General features: G+C 43.0%; 1 protein-coding gene across 1 annotated transcript in view; it reads right to left on the bottom strand.

Annotated features, from left to right (window-relative positions):
- The window catches only part of LOC147822052 (uncharacterized), a 90,004-nt gene that overhangs the window by 43,626 nt on the left and 27,845 nt on the right, over positions 1–18,533 (bottom strand). The window contains exons 5-6 of the mRNA XM_087198682.1: positions 5,589–5,666; positions 267–387 (exon numbers count right to left, since the gene is read on the bottom strand). Of these exons, the coding sequence (XP_087054808.1) occupies positions 358–387; positions 5,589–5,666 (108 nt within the window). The 3' untranslated portion in view covers positions 267–357. The remainder of the gene's footprint in view (positions 1–266; positions 388–5,588; positions 5,667–18,533) is intronic.

Genomic DNA, 18,533 nt, shown 5'->3' with positions numbered 1-18,533 from the left:
TCAAAATTCATAGAATTACACAACACAGAGTGAACCTTAACGTAAACTATAGTCTTTACTTTATAAAACATATAAAAGGGTTGGTTCCTCAACTGTATCAAATGTACCACACTAATGCAAGATGTTAATATTAAGGGAAACTGTGGAGAAGAAAATCTATGGGAACCCTGTACTATTGACTCAAATTTCTGTAAAACTCAATTCTAAAAACCAGTCTATTAATTTAACAAAAATAGCTATCACTTTTAGATACCTTCTAAACCTACCTGCAGTAGGTAGATTTTCCTTCTCCGGTCTTCCTTATCACCCTGAGGACACAGGAAGGGAACACTACATGTTCTCTTTCATTCACAGATTTTAGTTTTGTTGTTTTTGTTTTCTCCTCTCCTGGAATGACAGGTAAGCTTCATTAGTTTTCTGTAGTCATTATTGGCAACCACTATCTCTTCCTGTTCCCAGCCTGAACATAGTCTTGACTAATTACTACCATAATCTTTAGTTGTTGTTTGGCACAATGAATGATCACTATTTCCTAAGCCTGAACTGTTTCCAACTCATTCCATAGTAGAGTTATAACTGTCTCAAGTGTCTGCTTGGATCTTGATCATTTTTTAGGCCAAACGATCAATATTTGTTCTTATAGAAGTACTATTTTGTCCCTAATCTACTTCTTTAAAAATGAAATGTTTATGGATATTTTCCTTCTTGCACATTTCTTCACACTGGAAACTCTCAGAACTCTTGGAAATATGGATGCTTCTCCCAGTTTTATGCTCTAGAGCACAGGTTAGCCAACTTTTCTTGTAAAGGGCCTGATCATAAGTACTTCTGGTTTTGCCAACTTCTATCTCAAATGACTCACTGTGTCTTTCTATTGTGAAAGCCATCCACAGGAGGTTACACAAAGGAGTCAAATTGAGCCTCAATAGCCCTAGACAGTAAGCTGCTCTAAACGTGCTGCCTCTTAACTTCTTTCTCTCCCTGTCTCACTTTACCTACCAGTGTTTTGTGGGTCACTTCCTATGTAAACTGCCCAGGGATCTGGTATCTCTGGGTCAGTAACCCAAACTTAAGGTAACTGCAATAGAAAGATGAAACCTGCATTAACATGGTGAATAGATTTGAAACTAAGATTGATGGTGAAAGAAATTGTGAACACAAAATGAGAAGACAGGTGTAAGAGTACTGAGAAAAGATAAAGCACTCCACAAATATAAGGTGAGAACATTTATATTATGGTTGTCATTAGAGTCTGAACCAGAAAATTGCTGTATAAAACACTGCCAATTCAAAGCTACTCTTAATTAGGAAGGCAAGCAGTCATATGAACAATATGAAACAGATGATTGAAAAATAACAGCATCAAAGAACTATAGAAAATTTACGCTGCATTTTTCACATCTTGTTATAGATTTTTCTGTCAAATAAAGTTCATAGAATAACAATGTCTCTATATAAGTTAGCCGGATCAAAAAAGGTAACATTTGCAATAGTGTTTTTGACCTATTTTGAAAGTGAGAAAAACATTATAGAAAGAGTTGACTTTTCTTTTCAACATAACCTATCCTAATTTCCTTCCTGTTTTCCCAAACACAGTGAAACTCATTAAATTGGTGTCTATTCATGTTCACGGTTTTATGATTTTCACCCCACATCCATGGCCCTATAAGCAATATACACTGTAAGTTTTGTGATTTTAAAATTTACATAAATATGGTCATGCTGTTCAAATCATTCTGTAACTTGCTGTGATCACACAACATTACCACTGAGACCCATCCATGCTGATGTATGTTTATTGAGTATACACACGTCTTTGGAGAGATCCTGCCTCTTATATTGGATAAGTTATTTTGTGTGTCCTTTAATAAAATACATCAGGGATTCACAAGTGGAGCAATTTTGGCCAGGGCAGTGTCTGGAGCCATTTGGGGGATGTGACACTGCCATCTAATGGGTAGAGGCCAGCGAAGCTGCTAAGCTTCCCACAGTGCACAGGACTGCTCCCACATCAAAGATGCATCTGGTCCAAAATGTTAACAGTGCCGAGAAAAATTCGTGGTATAAATAGAAACCATCTATTCTACATTCCTGAAGGACTCCTGAAAATGGAGAAGTAACCCAAATAGACCATTCAAGCTGAGATAGTACCCATTCTGCCTGATGGATCATCAGAACTGTGTCTTCCATGCACTAGAGAATCTTTGCTTCTTACACATGGATTTTCAACTGTTTTATGGATAACTCATTATTGCTTATTTTGGGGGTTGTGTTTATGGGCATGGGTACTGTGTGTGTGTGTGTGTGTGTGTGTGTGTGTGTGTGTGTGTGTTATGCTAGGAGAGAATACCCACAAGTTGGATCCTTTGTATTCTTCATATTAATAGGAAAATATAATTAGAATTAAACTAGATTTAAGGTAGCAAAGAGTAACCATATTTTAGGATCTCATACATGGTGTTAAAAGATAATTTTTAAATGATAAAATCATGATTCTCCTATACAAAAATAAACATTTGTTAAAGATTTTACTCTTCTCATGAATTTGAAAAATGTTAAGGTATTAACCAGTTTAAAAGAGAATCCAAAGAATAGACACAAGGGCCAGGGATTTAGCTCAGTGGTTTTGCTGCCTGCTGCACAAGCGCAAGGACTCAAGTTCAATCCCTGGTACCAAAAAAAAAAAAAAAAAAAAACAAAGAATAGACACAAATACAGTGGACTCTTGACTTACAAACTCAATCGGTTTCCAAGGACTGGTTGTAACTCAAGTTGGTTGTAAGTCAATACAGCCAAGATCTGAATTTTTACCTGGGTACACACTATAGATAACAAAAGGCAGACTTAGGTCCATTAACCTAATTAGCCTAAGTTGTTCATATGTCAGGCCAGTCGTACCTTGAGGGTCCAATGTATAAGGGAAGAACAGTGAAATGAATGTGCAAATTGAGACAAGATTGGCTTTTCCATCATAGGAGAAAGAGACTGAGCTTCTCTCCTCTGTCAGGAAATAATTTGGTGTTTATAAACAGTAAATGCTTTGCATTCCTATCTATTATCAATCATTTACAAAGTTGTAAAACAGCTCCCAAAGAACAAGATAACCCAATAGGGAGTACAACTTCTTTTCCTGTAAAGGCATAAATGTAAGATTGTATAGCTCAAACTTCAGAATATATCCAACCTTCTATTGTGATTATCTTGTGTAAGCTGTGAAGCAAATACAGGATTTCCACTACCCCCAAGAGAATGGATGTTTCTTTTGTCAGTCATCATGGGAAGAACACATTCCAGGGCAGTAAAACAATGCCAGGCCCAGGATGAGACAGTTTGGAGAACTTCCTTCTCTAAGGTGGGAAAAATTGGACCTCAGTCCCAAAGTAGGGAGGTACCCAGAGTCACCTGTCTCTTGCCTCCCTGATCTGCCTCCCTACCATAGGATGGATGTGGGAATGAGGCAGGGTTTCATACTTTCAGTTTGCATGTGTCAGTTCTAAACCTATCTAATTCTCCTGGCTGTTGTAAATTATTCCGTTTTAAGTTTCTTTTCCTTGATTTTCAAGATAAAGTGGATGATTTTAGCACATTTTAGATATGAGGAATTTGGAGAAGGAATGACCTTGCTTGGAGACCATAATAGGATGACTCATCAGTGGTCATCAGGGGAAGACAGTGATATCCAGCAGCATTACTGCCCAGAAGAAAGACAAAAAGGCAGGGGTCAAAAGTTACTGGGCCTGAATATTCATTAGGCACTAACCTGGGGACATCAGAAACAGGGAAATAATTTGAGGAAGGACAGTTTTCTGCAGTTTTGCTGATTTGAGCTTACACCATGGAACTGGGCTCGAATCTGAAGTGTGCCTTTTGCTGTCAAAGATTATTAAAGTCTGAGACTCGTGTTACTGGTTGTGGGAACATTTTATAAACCAGAAAGATTGAAAATGCAATGATAAAGGTGATAGGATAAAAGGGTGCTTTTCTTCAGTTGTAAAATTCAGTTCCTAATTTGGTCTAGAAATGGTGAACAAACTCATATTGAATAGGTAACAAGACAATCAACAGCAAGAAAAAAATCAAGATCATGATGATCCAGTCTTACAGAGGGTTTAATCGCCTGCAATTGGAATTACTATGCTTAAGACACCTTCTGCAGAATTCTTTGCATAAGCCTATTAGAGACAGTTCATGAAATGTGCTTCTCATTTTGTGCAACATATTCAGATATAGGTTTGGATTTATACTCATAAGTCCAAGATCACAGAAATTCACTCTCTTATTTTATTTAGTAAGAATGAGTATACTAAGCCTAAATTTTACACTTAGCCTAAATGTCAAGGACAACTGTAGGTACATGATTAGCCCCCAGATGGAATTTGCATCAGAAAGGCAGCATGCCTGATAGAAAGGTCTGGAACCTTGGTCTTAAATTGCACCCTGGCACCTACTAATTGAAATATCTTGAATAATTTGAATCTCAATGGGTTTTTATTTAATCTTATTAAAATGAAGGGTTTAACCAGATGATTCTTTTTTTTTTTTTTTGGTACTGGAGATCAAACTTGGGACCTTGTGCTTGCAAGGAGACAGTGGAACCACTGAGCTAAATCCCTGGTCCCTAACCAGATGATTCTTAATGGTTCATCTAGCTAAAGTTTCTTGGATTTTATAAAGCAGTTGTCCAGAATTCTTCCAGTTTTGCATGTGGCAGAGGAACAGACATAACATATGGAAAGATAAGAGCCAAGAACTCTGACTTTTTCTCCACAAAGTTACTGACTAAACATCAAAGTGTTTGTATCTGATTTTTTAAATGACCTCAAATTTTGTCTTTTGTTCTCTTTACATCCATAGCTTTTTCACATACAGAGTAAACTAGTTAAATTAAGTCAAATAATAATAAGGAAATAATTGACATCTATTAAAACTATTAAAAATCAGAAAAGTACATATCCTGGAAAAGCTATAGAAAAACTGCAGCACACACCCATGCTGATGTTACTGGCAAAACATTTTGAGGAGACATTTTGAATATACTTATCAAATATCATAAACTTGTTTGACTTAGGAAACCCCCTATTCCAAATTTATATTTAGGATTGCTCTATTTCTCCAATTCTAAGTTTCAACTTTAAAATTTAATATCAATTCAATAATGTTTAAAAAGGAAAAACCAAATATACTAAAATATTACTTGATACACAATAAAAGAATATGTATACCTTGGAATAAAAGAAGTATGAAAATTTTAAAGGGGAAAAATCCATATACAAAAATATACTCAAAGCAGACTTAGCTTTTGTTTCCTTGCTTTTTTCTTTTTTTTTTTTTTTTTGGTACCGGTGATCGAACTCGGGTCCTTGTGCTTGCGTAGCAGGTGGCGAAACCACTGAGCTAAATCCCTGGCCCAAATTAACCTGGGAAGTTGGATTGGTTTTATTTTGTTTTGTTTTGGTACCAGGGATTGAACTCAGGTCCTTGTGCTTTCACAGCAGGTGGCAAAACCACTGAGCTAAATCCCTGGCCCTCTTTGCTTTGTTTTTTGAGATAGGACCTTGTGATGTAATCTAAAATGGCCTTATACTTACTATGTTGCTCAGACTGGTGCTGCACTCTCCAAAATCCTCCTGTCTCAGCCTCTTGGTTCTAGGATTATAGGCAGCCCTCTGTGTGGCATAAAATAGAGTTATTTATAATTTTAAAAAATAGCACTGGCATCTAGTAATAAGAAAATGATTAAATAAAACATGTAATATACAAATACAGTGGATGTAACACAGCTCTTAAAAATTCTACAAAAAAGTGAAAAAGGAGGCATAGTTCCAAATTATTGTTACAAAATCTGTAAAATGTATAAGTGCATAAAATATAGTTTTATCAACAGCAATATGTTCATATGGATAAAAATATTAAAAGATTTCAAACAAATGAGAAATTATGTCACTGAGATCCTGGAATTGCATATACGTGTGTATTTTTAAATGTCTTTCATATAGTTAAAATGTTTCAATCACAAGTAAAAGTTCCTAGAAACACTCATGTTTGTATTATACATATTTAAAGTGTACAACATGATGTTTTCACATATAGTCCACCAAAAAATATGTATACATCAGGAAAAGAACATATAAATATTTTAATACTCAATTTATTGAGACATCATGAGATTAATGTGTTACCTTTGGCCTCTACCATTACACGAGGTGCTCAAAGTGGTGTCTGTGCACTTCCAGACATTTATCAGTATGACAAACTGCTGGTTTTTATTGTTTGCAGTGCTTTTAAAACATTTAAAATAGTTGTTTTGGACTTACATTCTAATTTAAATGTTATCCTCACCATCAGGACTTCTACCATGCACTGCTACTTCAAAAATTTTTATTAATCTTTCAGATATTTGTAGTGCATCTATGCATTAATTTTATCAGAGGGAGGGAGTTTCTTATCTCTTGTATAATTAATTGAGGCTTTCATACATGACTTGATAATTATTGGTTTCCCCTTAAAAATATTACACACTATTACACACACATGCACAGTGAGAGTCTTGTGAGTTCTCTACCCTGTGACACTCAAAGCCTTATATAATTTTTCCTTTTTAATTTTTTTATTCTTTCCGAGAACCTTTGACATTTCTTACCCTTGATTTTTTTTTTTTTTTTTGGTACCAAGAATTGAACTCAGGACCTTGCGCTTTCCAGGCAGGTGCAGCACCATTGCGCTAACCCCTGGCCCCTACCTTCAAAATTTAAAACATTGGTTGCTTATACCCTGGTCCTGGATAGATTTGTCAGTTTTACTTTGGCTAGGGCTTTTTCAAACCGACCACTGAATGTTTTCCCTCAACTTTAAAAAAACTTTCGTTTGTTCTGGAATCTTTTAAACATGCCAATAACCCATACACTGGATGTCTACTCTGTGGCTCTACCTGCTTTTTCTAAGCCTGCTAGGACATAGTCTTGGGGAAAACCTCCCCCGCTCTGAGTCTGAACCATCCCAGTACAGCTAGCCCCTCATGTCTGCAGAAAGCTGCCCCACCTGGAGAGCGGTTCGCCATGGCAGCTGGCACTTTCCTCCCTTCCAACCTCCAGCCGAACCAAAGGAACGAACGGAAATGTGAGGAGGCAAAGCCCGCAAATCTTGTTCAGTACAGAGGGGTCTGGAGGACTGGGCCTCAATCACATTTTTTACATATGTCAGTTTTAGAAACCTCTCACAAGACTGAGATTCCACCGCTGCAGTCAGGTACCGCAGCCGCACGGGAAGGTACTGCTAACGGTCGCCAAGTGCGCGCCAGTTGGGAAGTTCCCGGATGTTCTTACGACACCTGTGACGCCCGCATGTTCTTACAACGCACGCCCCTTGTTGAGCAGGTACCAAAGAGTGCTCATGTGCAGGAAGTAGTACTGAAGGAGGCGCAAAAAGAATGCCTTGATATCAACGCGTAGAGTCCTACAAGTTCAACTAGTCTGTAAGTGAACTTCAATAGTGGGGATTTTTTATGGCAGTTTATCTGCCTGATCCAAGACCCCACCCAGGACCACACACTGCAATTTGCTATGGTGTCATTTTTCATCTTTCTTTATTAAGTTTTATTAGTACATTATTGCAGTACATAATGATTGAATTCCTCTTGGGGAGTTGGTACATGTGCATAACACATCTTCATTCTTTTTCCATTCCTTTCCCTTCATCCTTTTTCTCCTCCATTCATCTCTTGGTCCCCTTCCCTTTTGAAAAAGATCTATCTCTCTGATTTTTATTTTATTTTCCTCTTTATTTATATTTTGGGTTTCTTATATAAGAGAAACCATGTCATATTTAAGCTTGTATGTCTTCTTTATTTCACTTAACATTATGGTCTCAAGGTGCATCTATTTTCCTACAAAATTTCCTACCAAGTTTCCTTCAAGATAATCCTTCTATATGACATAGTAATAATACCCCACTTGTGTAAAGACCATATTTTCTATATCCATTCATGCCTTGATGGACATAAAGACTGCTTAGAAGATTTTTGTCTTATGAGTTGTGCTGCCATAATCAGTTTTTCAGTTTGTCTTTAATGACATTCACATTTTCAGGTTGTTTTGTAGTATTTGGGATCCAACCCAGAGCAACATCCATGCTAGGCCAGTGATCTACCACTGAGCTAAATCCCCAGGTCTGGCATTCATATTTTTTAAGAAGACAACATGGTTGTTTTGTATAATGTGTCCATCTATTCCGTGCTATCTCCTGATATCTCAAAATCAGGTTATGAATTGGTGGGAGAAGTTCATATGTGATAAGGTTTGCATCCCTGTGGCTGTGTTGTCTCAGAAGTCATGTCATAGGTCTGGGTGTTGACTAATCATTGGGGTGAGGTGGTGTCTTCCAGCTTTCTCCACTATAAAGATACCTTTTCCCTCATTGCAGTTAAGGGCCTTTTATTTTTTTGGTTCCTGTTCCCCATGGAATCTCCATAGGGTCTTTTATTACACCATGTCAAATATCAATCTCTTTAACTTTACCCCTGCCTTGCTCTTATTAAATTCTCTCTCCCAGTTGGCAGTCTTACTACCCACCCAGAACCTCCAGCTAGAAACCTCAGGGGTCTTGAATTACTCCTTGTCCATATGTAGCCAAGAGGTCCTAGAGATTCTCAGAAACATCTCCCAAATCAGACACCTCTTCTACTTTAATAGTTGAACAGTCTAAGGGACTGTATTGGGTGAGGATTTAGGCAACATATTTTCTAAAGAAGAGGATGGGATGTGTACGTTTATGCCCAGGAACAGTTGGAACCCTGTAAAAGACACTTGTGTCATGCATAGTTGTGGGAACATCCCAGCTTCTTTTGGGAAAACACCTCCACCTTCAACCCAAGACCTCCAATCTGTACTTTCAGGAAGGGATTTTTTCAAATTTAACCAAATAAGAACAGTCATTTCCATGGTTATACAGGTTGGTTATGAATAAATCCTTTACACAAACCCAATCAGAACAAACGTGAAGAATGTTATTTGAAAGGATGGAAATGCATATCTTCTCATCTTGGGAAATCATCTGAGAACTGCTATGGCCCGAGGGAAGCCTGGAATAGATAAGAGAAGGTATGCCTAAAAACCCAGAAGTGGAGCCAGGTCTGAGGAAGGAGAACAACACAGTGAATGCTGGAAGTTTTTTAATCCTTCCTGAAGTCAGATGTCAGAATTGAACTAACAAACCAGCTTTTTGTTGCTTAAGGCTTTCTAATTTATTTCTTACTTTTAGCCTGAAATATGGTTAAATGATATGGGTTCCAAATTCAGCCATAACAGATGAATGAATGAATTACAGGTGACATTATTTTAAAAAAATCACTTTAAAATTTATTCCAGTTGAAAAGGATGCATATGCTGCTGTTGGTATGGGAGAGCCCAATGCCTGTTGTGCCTATGAGGAAGAAAAGGAGCAAGCTAAAGTGGGCTGACTAAGGCTGAAGAACCTCTGCTAGGACACTTGCTATGGCTGAAGAGAAAGGCCGAGGCAACGGATGGACACGGGTATGATTGGCCAAAGACTTTTGCCATGGAGACGACCAGGCCCTGAACAGACAGCAAGCAATATTGTCAGTGTCTTGAGATCAGCAAAGCAGCAGAGGTCTTGGGGCAGAAGGACTGCAGCTTGCAGACTAAGACAGCCCTACACACAAGTGAGGTCACAACGGACCACCCTTGCTAGCTGGGGAAGAAATCCCACGAGGACAGGACATGACTGGGCGCTGTGTGGTGGCTGAGCAGCAGGGGAGTCAGGCTCTCCCAGAGACCGATCGAGCCTTTCTAGAGCTCGTGGAAGGATCAGGACCCCACGGGTCTTGCCAGGTCAGGAGCTCTAGTGTGGCTCAGGTGGGCCCACACCCTCAGGCTGAGGTGGGCACAGGTCAGGCCGGGAAGCTGCCGGGGCCTTGTTGAGAGCATCCGACACAGGCAGAGCCACTCCTGCACCCACACACTGTACTGTTTTTGACCACACACCTGGGGCAGGGGCCTAGACCCGTCCAGGACTCACCGGGGGCTGCCCCACCGCATCTCCAGAACCTCCCCAAGAGCCAAGGTTGGACCTGCCCCCAAGAGGTGTCACGTGCTGTGCAGGTGTCAAGGGCAGGACCTCGAGGGGAGTGACTTGGTCACCGAGACACGATACCGGACACACACAAGTTAACCGAGGAGAGGTTTATCTCGGCTCGCACTTGGTAGAGGTTTCAGTCCTTAGTCAGCAGCTTGAAGGCAGCGCGGCATGGCAGAGGGGCCTGGCAGACAGAAAGCAGAGTCCAGGGAGCAGAGGCAGTGAGATGAAGGCTTCCAGGCCCTGAACCAGGCGATTTCTCTCAGCCCAGATCCCACGTCCTGACAACCCAGGTGTACCACGCCCATGAGGCAATCACCTCCCAGAGGCAGCTTGTGAGTGCGTGAGGCTGTGCGGACAGGTAGCTCTAAACTGTCCCCAAGGGTGAGGGATGGGAGGGCAACCTTGGGGGCAGGAGGAGGGGCGCGCATCCCTGCAGGTCAGCTTCCCAAGCTGGAGCTCTCTCCTCTTGGGACCAGAGCAGGCGGGGCGTGCACTGACACCGAGTGGCCATGGGAGGGCAGCAGAGCCCTGAGCTGAGATCACGCTCTGAGGTTGCCAGGGGCCCCAGCTCTGCCAGTATTGTATGAGGATGCTTAGCATAAAGAGAATATGTTCGTATATTCGTGCTTACTTCTACCACCTTATTCTGTCTTCCTCTCTGTCTTGCTTCCTCTAAGTAGGCTTGAAGCTTTTCGTTATTTCTTCAGAAGTAATTCATCTCACTGTTTCTTTTTCAGAGAGAGAGAGAGAGAGAAAGAGTGTAAGTCTTGCTCAGTGTCCGAGATCTGAGATTGCTGGGAAGCACCACCACACCTGACTTTTCCTTTTCTCTTGCAGTTAGGAGTGATGTATCTGGTTTCTGGTTTTTCCCTAGTGACCTTAGATATCACACCCTGAACTTTTGCTTGTTAAATTTAGGTCTTTAAATTTCTTGATTAACTTTTGTTGGAAGATGTTTAGCTTCCAGGAAAACTGAGAGAATGCTGGCCTGGCACAGCTCAGAGCGAGGGCGGGGACCTAGGCTCCCCAGAGGGCAGAGCATCTCCAACAAGCACTCCTTACTCCTCTGCATAGGAGGACCCTGCCCTTTCCCGCTTATCTGATGGTTTGTTCCTGGGGCCACAGTGACGCCCCGCTAGGATCCTTGCCCTGAGGGCTCCACTGGGCGCCTGAGCTGAGCTCCACAGTGGCACAGGGGGGTCTCAAGTGAGCTGTTCGCTGCCCTGGCGCTCTGCCTTCCTGTGGCCCGGGGCCTTCCGCGTCCCGCGACAGGCGTTTCCTTCCTTGTCCCAAAGGCCTCTCAGGGACCCCAGTGGCTGCGCTGAGCTGACAGGGAAAGTGAATTCTGTGCCGCGCTGGTCCCGGCTTCCTCCCTTCCTGTTCGCCTGCACTCTGAGCCACTCTCCTGGCTTCCACACGGTCCTCTGCATGGCAGTGTCCCCGCTGTCCCGGGCCGGGAGGAGGCCTGTAGGGGGACCGCCTCTGCTGGGCTTCTGCGCCCCGGAAGCTCCTCGTTCCCCTGGGTGCCGAAGGGCAGAGCACGCAGAGAGCCCGCGTGGCCAGCAGGGGGCGCCTGAGCCCGCGCGGTGACCCTGGTCCCTGAGGTGCTGGGTTCAAGGCTGTGCGGGTGGTACCAGCCCGGCCTGGCCAGGCCCCAGGAAGCACCAGGTCCCGCCTGCGGAGGAGCCCCTTTCTGCCTCGTGGCCACGCGAGTGTGGACACCGGCGAGCCCGGACCTGGGGCTAGTTTAGTGCATGGTGATAGGTATAGGTCTAGTTTGAATCTTCGGCAGGTTGAAATCCAGTTGTTCCAACACCATTTATTAAATAGGCTATCTTTCAGGGAGGAGGATTTTAGTGAAACGCAAAGAAGCTTAGATCACATGACAGCACCCACCACACCACATGACCTACGAGTCGAGGTCAGGGTCCCCATGACAAGGAGGCACTAGCGATCATGGAACATCTTAGAAAAGAGCCTACAGTCCCAAGAGCTGATGGAGGAAAAGAGGCAGATTGTAGTTGTCCAGAGGAAATTGCCAGCACCCTCTTGCCACTTAACTTGGCCACCCGGATCCAGTGCTCCACCACCCTGGCCCTGTCTCCAGCCCTCGTGCTGGGACCCCCAAAGCAGGAGGTGATCGTGCAGTTGGCCACGTGATTAAAATGTGTGATAGTGGCCCGAACGGTGGGCGCCAGATGTTCTTTGCCCTTTTTGTTTCTCTGGGTCCAGATGGAGCCCAGGCAGTCCCAGGGCACCACATCCTTGAACAGCTCCTGTGGAGGAAGACAGCATCCCACGGGCAGAACCCAACCCAGAGAGTCGATGGCTTCAGCCATCCACAGGCAGGTGGCCATGGCCTGAGATGGACATCAGGAAGCTGCAGATATGGACAGAGACTTCTGCAAATAGCTGGTTTTCCTCCACTGCCCACTATTGATGTCCAACTTATGACCTAGGACCTAGCACTGACATGAAAATCAGTGGCATTTTCCCCGTGCCCATCCTCCCAAACCTCCAGCATGAGCAGACATCTCAGTCCCGCTCATTCTGAGGTATTGTCTTCTTTCCAACTTCACCTGCCCTCTGCTCCTTTGCCCAGGTCAGTGGCACATTTCCTGGGACAGCTATGACTGGTGGCCCTGTGTGGGTGTGTGCGGTAGAACCCATGAATCTCAAATGCCTACAAAGTGATAAGGCTGGCCAGGTCTCCTGGGATGATGGCAAGGTGACACATGCTCCTGCCTGCACCTCAGGGCACACCCTCCTCGGCCAGTTGGTCTGACTCCCCGCCCTGTTTCCCAATTGTTCAATCTCACTTGACATCACAGTCACTGTGTAAAGCGGGCATGTGAGTGCCCTGTCTCTACTGTCGACCTCCACCCAAGGACAGGAGTGGCTTGGGGCTGAGAGACAAGTATAGGTGATGCAGTTGGTAGAAGAAGGAACTCTGATCTGGTAAACTGGGAATGTCAAGCCTGAGGAGATCAGTGCAAGAAGGATGGGTGTCCCCCACCCCACCCTACCGCACAGAGCTCAGCTGCTCACCTCACCCATCAAGGTCAGCTGCTCTGCCAGCAGCTTGGGAGAGAAGGCTAAGAGCACCTTCTGCAAGGACCTGTCCTTGTCAGCAGCAGCAGAGAGGCAGGAGTGCTGTGGAGCTGGCTTCTGCTTCTCTCCTGTCTCCAGAGGAGGCTCTTTCTCTGGTGCTGGCTCTGGCTGCAGAGCAGGCCCATGGTGTTCTGGACATGGAGCCAGAGCTAGGAGGAGGAAAGCTCAGCAGTGTCAGTCACTTGCCAGTTCCCTGCGGAGCATAGAAGAGACATCCTGGCCATTTGGGGGATTCCAATACCCAACCAGAAGCCATGAAAGCCTTCGGGACTGCTGTGGCCCTCACCATCTGTTTCGGCCTTGTGGGGCTCTAGATATTCCACCTGAGCAAGGGGAAGGCACAAGGGAGGCTCCACGTCTGCTCCAGGTGAGTTCACTTGCAAGCTGGCCTTTTTGATCTTGATATGGGGAACGTGCGGTGGATGGTGCCATTTGGACCAGGTTTCCAAAATGGGAGAGGTGGCGCTGGGGAGAGACAAGTGAGCAGCAGAGTCAGAGGCCCAGGCTTTTCTTCCACCCTGCGTCTCTGAGACAGTGTTGTGTCTTGTGTGGTCCTCCGTCCCTCGGTGGAGAGGAAAGCTGACCCCACCCCAAGCCCTCTGTGACTGTCCTAGCCTTGGCTGACTTTGTCCCACTAGGCTAATGCTAACATGGGTTTCCACTTCACACTGATGATCAGGAGACAGCTTCAGAATTGTGCCCAGCTTTGATATAAAACATTTTATATGTTTGTCTTCTTAGCAGGACAAGACCAAAAGGCCTAGGTACATAAAGAAGGTGTGTGGAAGTGATTTATATAGGAAATATATATGTTTACTTGTTGGTTTCAAGTTTATTATAAAAGGTTTACAGGAATAGAGGTTTCATTCCTTCTGATTTTAATTCTACAAGAGATCTCTGTTAATTGACTTACAAAAAGTTTTAGTCTTATTTATAATTATAAACCTAAAATTATAAAGAGATTATAATTCCTTTGGGCTAAATATATTTGAGTGCACCCTAGTTTTAGAAATTGTCATATCTTTGTTTTTTGTCCAATCGTACAGCTGTTTTGTTTATAGATAAAGGTTATTAAGTTCGAGGCATGCTCCCCTTGGTGAACAAAGGAGCGGCCGCATGGAAATATTTTCCAGTCTTTGTTCACTAGGGGGACAACAGTTTTCATCTTACAACAGACTGACCTGATAGTTTTTATAGCCTTATAAAAGACTTACAGGAATAAATATCATTTAAATATATTATTATACTGTTTATATCAATTGTCATCAAAGGGATAAATTCTAAATATGTTATTATGGTGTGCTTACATTGGTCATTTTCAAAGGACTAAATATCCTGTAAAAAACAACAATAACAAGGTTTTATTTTTTCTAGTGTACTAAATGTATTTGTACTTTCTGACTGTACAGGTTTGCTAATATTTGTTTATGATAATAACCTCTTTTGGGTTCAGGTATTTGCCTTTTTATACACTCTAGCTATTTATGATAACAGATACATATATGGGCTATTTTCTTTAGATGGTATCCTATCAAAAGATTATTTATTTATTTGTTTTTTAAAGATAATAATTTAGATAAAAACTTTTGGTGTTTTTAAAAAATAAGTACATTTAACAATGGCTATTTTATATCAAGATGGACATTTAAATGTGTCACAAAGGTAAAGTCATCATAATTGTCATGTTAAAATATTATTTGTGGCTCTTTTTTGTTAATATTCTACAGGAATTCAACTACTAAAAAACAACCATGACTGATAACAGTAACAGTGCTCTATATTTTAAATTCCAAAATGCTTGCTATTCCGGTAAAACTATAATAGTTAAGTTCATTATTCTTGTTATGATGCTAACGCTATTGACCTTCTCTTCTGGATGTTCAACAACTAAAGTTTGGAGACCAGAACTAAAAGGTAACTGGGCTATGGGGACAGCAATATTTTGGCCCTGGCCCCTCAAGGTCAACAAAGTTCCAGGACATGAGGGAACCTTCTCTACAGGGTCCTACATCTTTGGTAAGTCACTCAACCTCCTAAACTGGGAGATTGCTGGACACCAGAGGACAATATACTGTGTGCCAAAGGAGGGTCACCAAGAAAAATATCTCCAATGCTTTCACTGAAAGCAACTTGGTCAAGCAAGGCCATGACCCATCCAGACGGCTGACACTGACAGAGGAGCAGAGGGGCACTATGCATGGTTCCAAAATAATGGCCTGGGGAGACTTAACTGACCTTAATAGATAACAGATAACAAGAGGTTCATATTGATTGACATAGGTCTCACTTTAACTTGGTCTTAAACACCTGGCAGAAAAAATAACCAAAAGAGGTATAAAACAATGACATAATAATGAAGCTAGACTTCAGAAATATTAAGACACAGCCCACCCATTAAAATCTTTTGGTTCACTCATGACACAGCCATTTCAAAAAGACAAAACTTTGGGTACTAAATAGAAGCAAAAATCATTAATTAGATACAAGTGTGTACAGATTCTTTTCAAAAAAATTAAAAGAAGTTCTTTATGGATACCCAATCCTAGAAACCACTGGTCTCCAGATCTCTCCTTTTAGATAAGTGTTTTTCTGATTCTGTGATAACTAATTAACTATTGTGTAGTGATCAAAAAAAAAAACAACAAAAAACCATAAAGTAAGAGTATTGGGAAAAAATCACCTGCTTGTCAGCCACAGTCAGGATAAGTTCTATACCAAGCAACTACAAGATTTATTCCTTTTAAAATAATGTACATCCTTGTTCTCTGTTTATGATGCCTCTTCTCATTGTGCTCATATTTCCTGGATACCTACCCGTGTCTACAAAGATCAAGCCTTTTATGTTACACTTGATCGCCTCAAGTTGGCCAGGGTCCTTGTGGAGATTATCAGTTCTCTTTACTTTTAAATATATCTAGGAGGCTTCCAAAAACTGAGAGATACAGGAATAAAACTGTCCTGGCCTTCAATTTAAAGGAGAAGTCAGGTTCATAGTAACACTACACTCATCGGTAGGTTGGCGTCCAAAAGACATTTGCTCAGTTACATACACCTTTTATATTTAAAAAACAAAGGATTATAAAGATTATATAAATTGTGTTTATCACTTTTCCACTCATTCTCTAAGAGCAAGTACATGACTCAGGGGCCCTTAGATCAGGAGCTATGATCTCTTCCATAACAGTCTCTTACTTCTATAACAAATGAGCCCCTAAACATCCAGCTGTCCCTGTAAAACCTATGTAAATAATAAATAAAAAATTACATGTCAAATGAAAAAAATTAAAACTGAATGGGCCAGATAGATATGCCCCCCAAGGTACTAATTAATGGTGGGGTACATTTGGTTCCTGGAGCTCATGGCTTGCCTGGCTATTACTACTCTTGGGACCCCTCAGTATTATCTGTTTAATTCTCTGTTTTGGACTGTGCCTGGTTCGCTGTTTTCAAATTTTCTTGCAGGAACAATTGAGGGCATTCACCAGCCAGACAGTCACAGAGTTCATCATGGCAGGCTACCAGCCAGTACGGCAAAAGGAAGAGGTCCCCACTTGCCACCGGCCTCATGAGATCCAGGTCTAGCCCTGATCTTCGCCCCTGGTCAGCAGGAAGCAGCTCCAGAAGAAGAGACCTTCGCCCAACTATCATACAACAAAAGCCTGGAATGATAGGTCTCCCACCACCCCAGCAGCCATTATGTATAGTAGCTGCCCTCTTCCTATGGTGCCTTGCCCCCCTCCTGTGTGATGTCATGCCAAGATGGTTGCTCCCACCAAAGAATAAACCCTTCTTCCCAGTATGCCCCTGTTCCCACCTAGAAAGTAACCGAATACTCGCTCACCTCCTACCACCTAGTGACATCACTGGCTCCTCCATTCCCTAGTCACTACTTCACTCAACCCCACCTCAGCCCCTACAAACCCCACCCCAGTCTCTATAAAAGACTGTCCCTGCCCCGGCCATATTGCTTTTGTCTCTCCTTTGTTCAGAGACAGCCCAGCAGATCTATTCCCCTAATAAAGGCTTGCTGTACCCTGGTCTGGTCTTGGTCTTTGGCCCTTTTACCTGACACCATCTTAATCGCATATAAATCAAAAACTCATAATATCTATAAGCTGTACTATGAGTTGTTTTTTTGTTTTTTTTTCTTTTGGTACCGGGGATTGAACTCAGGACCTTGTGCTTGTGAGGTAGGCATGGTGCCACTGAGCTAAATCCCTGGCCCTTCAAGCTCTGTTATGTACACGTAGCCACTCCTCAAATGATTGTGAACTGCACAATAAAAATGAACACCAATGTAAACTGCAGGCCTAATTTCTAACACTGAATCTCCCACCCTCAGCCATGATAGAACCCTAAATGTATTCCTAAAACTCAACCAAATCCCAACAAAAACCGCAACCCAATCTGCACCTTGCCCCTTGGTCCTAAGCCACTTCCTCACCCTAAATGTAGTGGAACTTTGAGGATGCAACCTCACTTCCTTGGTATTAGAACCCAACGAAGCTGGGCGCACTTCTGAAGCTGTCTCCCATCCTGACCCCTTGGAGGGAGACAGTGGAGAGGGGAGGATGGGCTATGGCCATTTTCCCACTTTCCGAAGTTCTAGCCACAGAAAGGACCGCAATCCGAGCCTTTTCCGACCTTGGCTCGGCTCTGGCCCCAGATGTGTCCAGCTAATGTTCAGAAGGAACCCACATGTGAGAGAGGCAGCCCAGTGCCTGTCCTGGCCGTCAGCGCCAGCCATGACCTCTCATGGGCAGTGCTCCCCCGCATGCTCAGGGTATGTAAGGGGCCTGCTTGGACGGGGGCAGGCCGTGAGGTGTCAGAGCTCTGTCCCACCGCCCCAACCCCCGCAGCCCCCACTTCATCGCTGGAAGTACAGCAAACATTGTGGACTGCTAGGGTATGGATTGGTTTGGACTACTTTGCTTGGAGCCCAGCCCCGAGCGCTCAGGTTCATGGAGTTTTGTGCCTGCCTCGCTCAGAAAGGATCATCAGTGTGAAGTGGAAACCCATGTCAGCATTAGCCTAGTGGGACAAAGTCAGCCAAGGCTAGGACAGTCACAGAGGGCTTGGGGTGGGGTCAGCTTTCCTCTCCACCGAGGGACGGAGGACCACACAAGACATGACGCTGTCTCAGAGAGGGAGGGTGGAAGAAAAGCCCGGGCCTCTGACTCTGCTGCTCACTTGTCTCTCCCCAGCGCCACCTCTCCAATTTTGGAAACCTGGTCCGAATGGCACCATCCACCGCACATTCCCCATATCAAGATCAAAAAGGCCAACTTGCAAGTGAACTCACCTGGAGCAGACATGGAGCCTCCCTTGTG

Source organism: Heterocephalus glaber, unplaced genomic scaffold (assembly GCF_053883595.1).
Source record: "Heterocephalus glaber isolate CG9 unplaced genomic scaffold, H.glaber_assembly_v1.0 deba00001687, whole genome shotgun sequence".
In the NCBI taxonomy this organism is placed as follows: domain Eukaryota; kingdom Metazoa; phylum Chordata; class Mammalia; order Rodentia; family Bathyergidae; genus Heterocephalus; species Heterocephalus glaber.
This window is presented reverse-complemented; position numbering and strand designations above follow the sequence as displayed.